This window comes from Manacus candei, unplaced genomic scaffold (assembly GCF_025592945.1).
Source record: "Manacus candei isolate 608988 ecotype Guabito, Panama unplaced genomic scaffold, ASM2559294v1 h1tg000003l, whole genome shotgun sequence".
Taxonomy (NCBI): domain Eukaryota; kingdom Metazoa; phylum Chordata; class Aves; order Passeriformes; family Pipridae; genus Manacus; species Manacus candei.
In genome coordinates this window covers 17,830,394-17,840,944 of record NW_026138051.1, presented here as the reverse complement: position 1 = coordinate 17,840,944, position 10,551 = coordinate 17,830,394, and the positions used below count along the sequence as shown (strand labels likewise).

The 10,551-nt window shown below is 62.8% G+C and overlaps 2 protein-coding genes across 10 annotated transcripts in view; both read right to left on the bottom strand.

Moving 5' to 3' along the window:
• Positions 1–2,042: 2,042 nt before the first annotated feature.
• On the bottom strand, positions 2,043–3,008 carry PIN4 (peptidylprolyl cis/trans isomerase, NIMA-interacting 4). Of its 2 annotated transcripts, none has more exons than XM_051791882.1 (4): positions 2,879–3,008; positions 2,611–2,684; positions 2,389–2,508; positions 2,043–2,218 (listed from the first exon to the last, which is right to left on the bottom strand). In XM_051791882.1, the coding sequence occupies exons 1-4, from the start codon at positions 2,928–2,930 to the stop codon at positions 2,060–2,062; spliced, it is 405 nt and encodes a 134-aa protein (XP_051647842.1). In that variant the 5' UTR covers positions 2,931–3,008; the 3' UTR covers positions 2,043–2,059. The 2 variants fall into 2 exon arrangements, with proteins under 2 accessions (XP_051647842.1, XP_051647833.1); XM_051791873.1 differs by having other exon boundaries at positions 2,611–2,762; positions 2,812–2,984.
• Positions 3,009–3,567: 559 nt separating this feature from the next.
• Positions 3,568–10,551, bottom strand: part of NHSL2 (NHS like 2) — a 29,551-nt gene continuing 22,567 nt past the window's right edge. For 6 of the 8 annotated variants that reach the window (XM_051790340.1, XM_051790392.1, XM_051790358.1 and 3 more), the window contains exons 5-8: positions 10,147–10,278; positions 6,806–9,001; positions 6,572–6,704; positions 3,568–6,207 (exon numbers count right to left, since the gene is read on the bottom strand). In XM_051790340.1, coding sequence (XP_051646300.1) covers positions 5,895–6,207; positions 6,572–6,704; positions 6,806–9,001; positions 10,147–10,278 — 2,774 coding nt within the window. In that variant the 3' untranslated portion in view covers positions 3,568–5,894. The remainder of the gene's footprint in view (positions 6,208–6,571; positions 6,705–6,805; positions 9,002–10,146; positions 10,279–10,551) is intronic. The other 2 variants (XM_051790382.1, XM_051790349.1) reach the window with 2 other exon arrangements.

Sequence of the window (10,551 nt, the reverse complement as noted above, 5' to 3'; positions counted from 1 at the left end):
CTGAACACATTTCTGCTTGTCCTGTCACTCCAGTTCCTGAGGAAGAGTCCCTCTCCAGCTTCTCTGTAGGCCCCTTCACAGACTGGAAGGTGCTGTGAGGTCTCCACACAACCGTCTCTTCTCCAGGCTGAACAGTCCCAACTCTCTCAGCCTGTCTCCATAGGGCAGGTGGTCCACTCTTACCAGCTTTGTGGCCTCCTCTGCACTTGTTCCAACAGTTCCACATTCTTCTTATGTTGGGGGCACCAGAACTGGACACAGTATTCCAGGTGGGGTCTCAGGAGAGTAGAGCAGAGAGGGAGAATCCTCTGCTTCACCTGCTGCCTATTCTCCTTTGGATGTGTTCCCAGGACATGGGGGGTTTCTGGGCTGTGAGCACTCACTGCTGGCTCAGGGTGAGTTTTTCATCAAACATCACCCCCAAGCCCTCCTCCCAGGGCTGCTCTCAACCACTTCTCTGCCCAACCTGCAGGTGTGCCTGGGACTGCACTGTACTTCGCTTTGTTTGAACCTCATGAGGTTTGCACAGTCCCACTTCTCCAGCCTGTCCAGGTCCCTCTGGATCCATCCCTCCCCTTCAGCACGTGACTGCACCACACAGCTCGGTGTTGTCAGTGAACTGGCTGAGGGCACCTTGATCCCATGAACCAGCAGCTCAGAACCCCCCAGTTCTGGCTTTCAGTGACGCTCTGCCCCCCTGCCCCTCACTGACAGAACCTGGGCCTGGTGTGCACATCACAGGGACTGACTCCTGCCAGTCTCACCTGGTGACAACACAGCAGTGGATTTGGATGTTTCCTTGTGCCACATGCATGTTTAGTGGCTGGCACAGCTGCCTGCTGTGACACCGTGTGATAGCACAGGACACTTCACACCTGGCTGAGCTGTGCAGTTTTGGGAGAGGAATCCTTTGTATCAGGAGCCACAACAAACACAAAACTAATCCTGCTGGTGCAGAAGCTGTGCCAATGTGCTTTTGCTAACAGAGAGAACAAAGCTCTAGCAACCTGGAAACAAGTGGTTTATTAATGGAGCACCATTCAATAGGGCCATTTCTGCTCTGGGCAGCATTCATACCAAAATAGTAATGAAGTGCAGCTTTGCAGTCATTCGTTGGCCTCTGAGCTTTCCATGCTCTGAGCAAAACCAGCACCCTAAAAGGGGAGAAGGACTTCCCTCGGTTTCACCTCACCTCTTCCTTCTGTGGGATCTTGGGAAGGGCCTTTTGTTCTCTCTGACGTTTCCTCCTCATCTCCGAGCTCTGTGCAGTGCTCACCTGTGAACAAAGCCAGTGCCTATTGCTGGAGCTGTGGCTGCTTTGGGGGCTCTGTGGGCAGGAAGGGGATCATGGCACTGGGATATATCCCTGACATGGCAGGAACCTGCTGGGCTGCCCCACCTGCACCCCATGCCCAGTGTAGGGGGGCGCAGGAAGCGGGACACAAGCACTGAGTGGCTTTTTTCCTATTCAAACCTGAGTCATTCAATTTCTTCCCCCAGCTTTGAGTGAGCAAGGTGTAGCTTTAGGCACAGGTCAGTCTGTGCTCAGGAGAGCTCCTCCTTCCCTCCTTCCCCCAGCTCTCTTCCCTGCTGCTGCCTGGCCTGACCCACTGCCTGGGGCCAGCCCTGGTGTCACGCAGCCTCTGTCAGAGGGACTGTCCCCCAGCCCTGGAGCACAAGCTGTACCACGGGAGCTGTCTGGACCCTCCTGGGGAGGACAGGGATGGAGACCAAGCCCTGGGGACCTCTCTGTCCCTTTCTGCATCATTTCTGTTGTAAGATAAAAGCCTGAGCTTTTCTGCTAACAGACCACTGTCTCCGCAATGGGAGAAGCACGAGGCCAGCCTGCCACACAACACAGACTTCAACAACTGCAAAAGGCTCTTGCTTCACCCTTTCCAGGGACACTTTACCTCTCTAGGCAGGGCCTGCTCTGCCAGCACGGCAGCAGGGACAGCCTCCAGGCATGCTGCTGCTTGTGCCTGACTTGCTCCAAGGCCAAGGTGTCTGGCAAGCTCTCGGGATTCAAGCAGTCAACAAAGTCACAGTCATTCACATTTTATTTCTTGCCCTCCACCATGATAATGTGGTACCCGAACTTGGTCTTGACTGGAGGGTCTGTGTACACAGGCTTGTCCATGCTGCTCACAGGCAGGGCAAACGCTGCCTCCTGGAATGGTCCCACCATGGAGCCTCTGCTCATCCAGCCCAGGTCCCCCTGCAGGAAGGAACCACCGAGGTTAAGCTTTGAGACTCTCAGTGCAGGGAGGGTGGGCGACGTGGCCGTGGGACAGGACAGCTGTCTGTGGTGGCAGCGGTGACGAGCAGGGCCGGGGCTCCCGCAGGCGCTGCCCGGCCACCCTGCCCTGCCCCGGGTGCGGCACCCACCCCTTGCCTGGCCTTGTCCTCGCTGTACTGCGCCGCCACCTCGCTGAAGCGCTGCCCGGACTTCAGCTTCTCCATGGCCTCCATGGCCCGGCCGTGCTTCTCGCACAGGATGTGCCGGACCTGGGAGGGAGAGCGGAGCGGGGTTGTGGCGAGCGGGACGAGCGCCCGGGTGCTGGGGAGGAGCGGGGAAAACACCCCCGCACCGCCCGGCCCCGCGCTCACCTTCACGGCGCTGCCGCCTCCCTTCGGGCCCTGCGCTTTGCCCTCGCTGCTGCTGCTGCCGCCGCTGTCGCCGCCTGTGAACGGAGCGCCCTGAGACCGGCGCGGCCCCGGTCCCGCACCCGTCCCATCCCGGTGTCGCCCTGGTCCCCCGCCTGTCCCGTCCCGGTGTCGCCCCGGCTCCCGGCGGCCCCAGTGCCCCACCTGTCCCGTCCCGGTGTCGCCCCGGTCCCCCCCGCGGCCCGTCCCGGTGCCGCCCAGGCCCCCTCACCCTTGCCGGCTTTGCCGCCTGCCTTTCCACCGCCTTTCCCTTTCGGCGCCATCTTGCCGCCATCAAGGCCCCGCCCCTCCGCCGGGGCCCCGCCCCTCCGCCGGGGCCCCGCCCCTCCGCCGGGGCCCCGCCCCTCCGCCGGGGCCCCGCCCCTCCGCCGGGGCCCCGCCCCTCCGCCGGGGCCCCGCCCCTCCGCCGGGGCCCCAGGACCGCTCCCGGCGCCGTCCCCAGCGCCCACCCTGGCACGTCCCCCGTGCGCGCTCCGGGCTGTCCCTACCGCCCAGGGTTGCCCCCAGAGCCCCAAGTCCACCCCCGCCACCACCCCCGCCGTTCTCAGCACCCACCCTGGCGTGTCCCCAGACCCCCAATGCCGGGGCTGTCCCTGGCACACTGAGCTGTCCCCTCACCCATCCCACCTGCCCCCTGGGAAAAAAAAGTCCATCCCCAGCCCCTCACACCATCCCCAGCCCCCACCGTGGCCTGTCCCCAACACCCCTCAGTGTCCCCGCGCCTCCCCCCAAAACCACTAGGGACACACGAGTGTGTTGCAGACACCGTGAGAGACCCCGCGGGTGGGGCCGGTGTCCCCTCGGGCCACCCGAGGGGTGTTCATGGCGTTGCCCCCCCTTTCCCCACCCCGTGCCCATCCCTGTCCCTCGGCAGCCCCAGGAAGCACAGGCACACACAGGCAGCAGGGAGCACTTTACCAAGCTGGCGAGATAAAAAGTACAACATTCCATAGTTGGCACCTTGGCGGCCCCCGCCCGGGGGCAGGGCTGTCCCGTCGGTCGGGCTCTTCCCGGGACCCCACTGCCTTCCCAGTGGGACAGCCGCAGCCAGAGGGAGCAGGGAGCAAGTGGCCAGGGACGAGCACTCAGCCAGGAAGAGCCCATTCCTCTGGCCACGAAAATGAGGATCTCCATCCCATGGCCATTTTCCATCCCACGGCTGATCTCCATCCAACAGCCTGTCTCCATTCCATGGCCAGTCTCTGTTCCACAGTCGACCCCTGGCCCAGCAGCCAAGATCCACCCTGGCCCATCCAGACATTTCTCTGCAGCAGCATCAGCCACTCCGGCTGCCAGCAGTGCTGGGGGTATTGCAGGGGGGTCCCTGCCCCATGCTTGCCCCCAGCCCCCTTTGCCGGCTCCATCCCTGGTTTCCTGAGCAGTCATGTGCAAAATGTACCCGTCCCCAGAGCTTCCCAATCCCTGCTCCGGCCCCATCCCGTGTCAGAGCTGTGCCACTGGGTGGGGCCACGGGATGGGGGCAAAGTGTGGACATTCATTAGAGCTTTTTTTTTGTGGGCTTTTTCTTTTTTTTTTCCTGAGTTTCTCAGCCTGGATCTTAATTACAGGCTTAAATCTGCAGCCATGGGAGAGGGAAGGAAGTAATGGGCAAGTACTGGGAGGGAGGGGAGGGGAACCAACCGGAGCCCTTGTGTGGTCAGATCCTGTGTGAGGGTGAGAACAGGAGGTGTTTGCCCAGGCTGTGCTCCCCGGGGTCCAGAGCCTCGCCCCTCGGAGCAGCAGCTGCCATGGTGCCTCACTGCCACCCAGACCTACACCACCGCTCCCCCAGCACAGAAGGGCTGGAGTGTGCAGAAATAAAGCGGAAATTTCCCTAAACACCCCGTTTCCTTGTCAGCCGCAGCCTGGCCCTTCCTGTTGCTCCGGGCGCGTGGCCGTGCTCATGTTTGGAGCTGGCTTTTCCTCCCCACCCTGCCCTGGTCCCACTGGCTGTCCCTGCCCTGCTGCCCCTCACCATGGCCTCTGTCACTGGCAGCTGAAGCTCCCATGCTGGAGCCAGGCCAAGAAGAAGCAGCTGGTGGTGAGTGGGAGAAATCACATCCAGGGACGTGCAAACCCTCCTGTGCACGTGCCCTGGTGGTGTGTGTCCTGCTTGGCCCCGCTTAGCTCCCCAGCAACTGGCGGGCAAGGTGAGCGGTGGGCAATCCTGGAGGAACCCGGGGATCACTGGGCAGGTGGTGAGCAGTGGGCAACCCTGAAAGGAACCCCAGGAGTCACTGGGGAGGTGGCTCAGGTGACAACCGCCTGGATTCAAGCCACCACCTCAGTAGCATCCCAGGATCTCCAGTAGCTGGGGCAGCAGGAGAAGCTGTTGCAGGGTCCATTAGGTTTAGGGTGGCAGAGCTGGGGATGAACTTCCTTCCCATTTCCTTCCTGTGGTGCAAGGCCCCCTGCATTCCTGTCACCTGCAGTCAGCAGCCAGGTGCAGGGCCCCCGGTGCAGGGAGCTGGCGGGGAGTGGGGCAACTGCTGGAACCTCTGTATGGTGCAGCTGGTGGGGCTGGCAGTGGGGGTGACCCCGGGGTTTGCTTTTGGACTGAGAGCTGAGGAGCTCCAAAATGCAGCATTTTGGGGGCTTTCGAGGGGTGGGGTTTTGGCTTGAGGTGGTGGCGCTGGCCGCAGACGCCGGGTGCCAGTTCCCCGTGTGGCAGGGAGGGTGCTTGGGGAGATGAGGGTGAACCTCCTGTGACTCTTCAAAAGCAACCGCAGATCCAGCTGAACCCCTGGCGTCTTTCCAAAGTGCATCTGTGTGTCCAGCCGAACTCAACCAGAGGATCTCTGCTTGGGAAACTCAAGGTACAATGTCAAAGGGAAGAGAATCAAACATCACCACCACTGTGCATTAGAAAAGCTGTTTAAAGTACCACATGCCGAAGGGACCAAAGTCTCAAGCTGCTTTGCTGCAGGCACGGGGTGACACCAGGGGCTGTGGTCCCGCTCTGCTTCCTGGGTGGGCATCTTCAATCCCAGGAGCTGGCTCAACTGGGGCCAGTCCCAGCCACCGGGATGCCTCTTCCCTTCTGGGAAGGGCCCAGAGGCATGGGGGCTTGGGCTCTAGCTGCTGCCTCTCTGCCAGCAGCTCTCCAAGTAAGAAACAGAAGCAGAACCCCTGGCAGGACACGGGGGCCCCTGGCAGCCAGAACAGCCCCTCACAGCACTCCCTCCACAGCCATCGCCACCCCTCCGGCTGGAGGGGCCCCTGCGTGGTCAGGGCTGGCTTCTGGGGCTGTTTGCACTGTCCAGCTCGGGGGCAAACTCTGTGATGACCCTCCGGGCCAGTGGGTTTGTGGTCTTGAGCAGTTCAGCGGCAGATGGCCGGGTACCGGGGCTGGTTTTGCTGCTCTTCTTTTGAAGCAGGGCTTTAAAATCCTCGTTCCTGCTGGAAGACTTCCCGCTGCTGCCCGCTGCTGCTGGGGACTCAGTGGTCGGGGAGCCTGAAGTCTTTACAGGTGAGTGGGAGGTGGGTCGGCTGCTGAAGGTGTCACCAGGTTCTTTCCTGCCCAAGACCTTCCTCTTTGACCTAGGCACCAAAGGGACATGGGTGGGAGCAGCCCTGGACTGGGGTGAAGTCCCACAGCAAGGGGCACAGCGGTGCCCAGAGCTGCCTGTGCCTGCTTCACTGGGGCAAGTGACAACGCAAGCCTGGCAGGTCATGCTCATGGCAGGACCAACCTGGACCCACCCCTGCAAACTGGTGACCCAGCCTGGCTGTGCTGTGAAGCACTCAAGACAGTACCAGCTGGGCTGCCCCAAGTGTAAGCATCAGCCCATCAAGGAAAATTGAGGTGTTGTGGTGGGGGGAACGCTGCGCCCAGCGCTGTGACTGTGACAGGATGCAGTGGGTACAGGGGCCGTGCCCCCCCAGTGCCATGCACCAGCCTTACCTGTGGATCACTGTGAAGAGATCCTCTGTGGTGCGGGATGTTGTGAACACCTCATCATCCTCCTCCACAATGGACTCGGCTGTCTTGTCGCTGGCAAAGCTCTTCTCCTCTGTGCTGGCCTCTGCTGAGCTGCCTGTGGGCGGGCAGGAGAAGATGGCAGTGAGCCCCTTTGCAGCACGGAGGGACACCCCTGTCCCCAGGGTGATCCCACCATAGGGATGGGGAGACCCTCACCTTGCTCCGAGGCAGGGTCGCTGGCTTGCACGGTGCCCACAGCCTTGGGGGACGGCGGATCCTCAGCGTCTGGGTCGCAGCAGGTGGGGTCAGCATCCAGGGTGATGATGGGGCTGGGGGTGGGTGGCGGGTCCCCCATGCTGGCTCCCAGCTGTGCTGGGGCTGGCATGAGCGGCAGGTACAGCACGCTGGGCTTTTTGGGCACCGGTGGTGGCACCTTGGCCTTCCTCCTCTCCCTGCTGGCGGCACCGCTCCGCTCTGGCTGCAGCTCCTCCAGGCTGCCCTGTGAGAGCCGCCGGGGTCCTGCCGGGGTCAGGGACAAGGGGGGCTCCCCCAGACCCCTCCTCAGCTCCCCTCTCCGCAGCACCACGAAGCCGTCCTGTGGCAGCACCTTCTCCTTTGCAGCAGTGCCTGGTGGGGACATGGAGGAGAGGGGACCCTCCTCCCGCAGAGCTGGGGGTTTGGGCAGGATGCATGGAGGGCGTTTGGCCAGAGGCGGCTTCTCTGCCACAGGCGGCTTCACCTTCCTCTCTGGCCCCGGGCAGGGGCCACGCGCTGGCTCCTCCACATGCTCCGGGCCCTCGGCATTGTCCTCTGGCTCCGAGCGGCTGATGGAGCGGAGGCGGACAGACTGGAGGTCAGATTGTGTCACCACTGGCATGATGGGCATGATGGGACTGGTCTTCTGGGCCAGCTTGGTGCCAAAGGTGGAGTCAGAGTGGTGCCTGCTGACCTTCGTCTTCCCCTTTAGGGAGATCTTCAGCCCTGAGAGGTCGAGGTGGGCAGGTGGAGTCATGGGGAGGTCAAAGGACAGCCTGCCCTTGGGGCTCCTCTCCATGGGGGATATGGGGGGCAGTGAGGACTTCCTTTCAGGGACCAGTGGCCTCACCCGCACCTGGTGCGGGGAGTGCCCGAGTATGGCAGAGGTGGGGACGGTGGGGGTTGGGGTCTCTGACTGACTGGAGTACCCGCTGGATGGGGACATCAGTCCTGTGGGCCTGCCTGGAGAAGAGGTCTTCAGGTCTGCCTCGGCAGAGAGCTGGGAGGGCGTTGTGGCCCTGGAGACGGAAGGGGACACAAGGGACTCGGAGCTGCCCCGTGTCTTGGCGCACTCGATGGCTGTGGTCCCCGTGGTTGTGCTTGAGCTGGAGAGGGATCGGTAGGGATCACTGCCACCCTTCCAGTCTGCGAGATGCCACTGGTGGGGGGCAGCTGTGCTGTCAGGCTCCCTCCCCGCACTCCCCTGAGGGTCAGCATGCACCAAACGGTGGCCCTGGAGCTCTGGTGGGATGCACAGGCTCTTGGGCCGCTGATCCTTGGGCAGCGCCGCAGCGAGCCCCGTGTCATCGTCCTGCCCCTCTTTGATCAGGGAGACGCTGCGCGTGGGCGGCGAGGGCTTCTTCTTGGCCTTCTTCAGGGAGATGCTCTTGGAGCGCCGCCGCCGCTGGCCCTCGGGCTCCAGCCCCAGTGAGATGTTGTCAGTGCTGGTGCTGCCCTCGGAGCTGGCGCTGGGGTAGCCCAGGGCGTAGTTGGCGCTGCCCCGCCGGGTCTCAGCGTAGGCGATGTCCATGGAGCAGAGGGACCCCGAGTCCGTGGGCACCGACAGTGACCGCTCGCGGAACCGGCACCCTGCCCGCTCCACCTCCAGCCGCATCGGCCCTGCCGCCGGCGCCAGCTCCTCTCGGCTTCCCGGCAAGAAGTTCCCCTTGGCTTCTTGGACGCACCCAGAGGTGAGGGGGGATGCAGGCACTGGGCCGGAGAAGAAGCTGGGCCCGTTGCTGCCCATGCGTTCTTCCGTGGCGATGAAGAAGGAGGGGGTGGCAGCAGCGGGTGAGCCTGGGCCGGGCGATGGGACGGAGCCACCTGGTGAGGTGCAGGTGGGCCCCTTTCCCAGGCCGGTGGTGGGGCTGGGGGGGCTCCCATAGCCCAGGGCGCTCCAGGGTGGGGAGAAAGGGGTGCCCTGCATCCCATTGCAGGTGCTGGCACAGGGGGTGGCCGCCCCATCCATGGCAGCAGGTGGCTGACAGCAGCGGGCCCCGAGGTCACTGAAGGTCTTTCTCAGCGGGGCCGAGAGGGGCTGGCGGGAGCCGATCTCCTGGGGTGCCGTCCCCCCGCTTGTGGCTTCAGGCACAAAGCTGCAGGAGAGGGACTCGGCGATGGGCGCGTGTTTGCTGGATGTGGGGCCGTTGGCACTGCCTGCAAGGAGAGACACAGCCTGGTGAGCATCGTCCTGCCTCACTCTCGGGGTCACAATCCTGCCCTGCATGCCAGGGGCCAGGACTGGTCCTGTGGCCAGTCTCAGGGCTGCATCTCTGCCTAGGCATGAAACATGTTTGGGCAGGTGGGGGGAAGGGGTTGTCACCCTGTTACCAGGTTCTCTCCTCCTATCTATATCAGCATGGCCATAACCCAGCAGGGCTAAACCTCGAGCTGGGATCTGTTATCTTGGATGTGCCATGGACAACTCAGCAGCCATGGCAGGAGGCTCTACCCATGGGATCATCAGCCCCACAGCAACCAAAGTGCTGCTGTAGTGCTGCTCGATGGTGGGGACACAGATGGAGACCAAGAGGAGCCAGGCTAGGCATCGCCAGCTGGGACAGGGAGGGACATGGTGGCTCACAGTGCCACACCATCACAGCACACCTGGGATGGGGAAGGACCCAGGAACCCTGGGGTGGCTCTCAGTGCTACCTCAGCACAGCTGGGATGGGGAAGGAGATGGGGACCCTGCTCTAAGCCCCCCAGCAGACCAGGATTCTTAAGGTTGTGGTGGGCTGAGTCTAACTGACTCCAAGGGAGGAGCTGTGACAACCTGTTGATGGTCTGACTGCTGTCATGGGGAGAAACCTTCCTCCTACTCGGTGATAACTGCCTTGGGGCAGCTGGTGCCATGGTTCCCCCCTGTCCCTAGTTGCCTCCAAGGAGAGGCTGGCTCTGATTTTTCTACACCTTCCATTAGGGGACAGCAGGACAGAGCCCCTGAGCCATGGTGGCTGCTGGCCCCATGGGTCCAATGCCAGCACAGGAGCACTGCAGGCTCCCTCAGCCACACACACCCTCAGCACTGGTGCAGTCAGCTCACCAGCCCCAGCAAAGACCTGGGCAGGGGTGTGCCCCACAGCCCTGGCACCCTGTGCACAGGGTCTGCCCACACAGGGGAAGGTGGGTGCAGGGCCAGAGCTGCTGAGGCCAAGGCTGGGTGACTCCTGTCTCAGGATTATGACTCGGGGTGAAGGGGCTGTCCCCAGTGCCATGCCAGCGACTCTGCCCCCCCATCAGGGCAGCTCTGGGGGGTGCCAGCCCTGCCTGGGTGCTGCCTGCGTGGTTCTTGCCATCACCTTGGTCTCGCAGGGACAGGTTAGGGAATCCAATAATGGTCCGTCTACGCCGCAGGGTGGACTTTGGGTTCATCGCGGTCTCTGTGTTAAACAGGGAGTGACGAGCACTCGCGAGCCTAGCAAAGTGCTGCCCTGTAGCCAAAACAAACAGCGGTACACCGCGGTGCTGGGAGCCGCTGCCAGGGCGGGGGCTCTGCCCCCTCCATCACCCATGTCCCCTGCGTGTCCCCAGCCTGGGATGGTGACACAGGCTGGAGCGTGGGATGGCAGGACGGTGTGAGCCATGTGAAGTGAGTGGGGGGGAGATGGAGGCATGGCAGGAGATGCTGCAGATGGAGGGGGGATGGATGGAGGGCTGCTGAGACTGGACTCTTGCTGCATGACAGGCACTGGTGAAGCTGGACC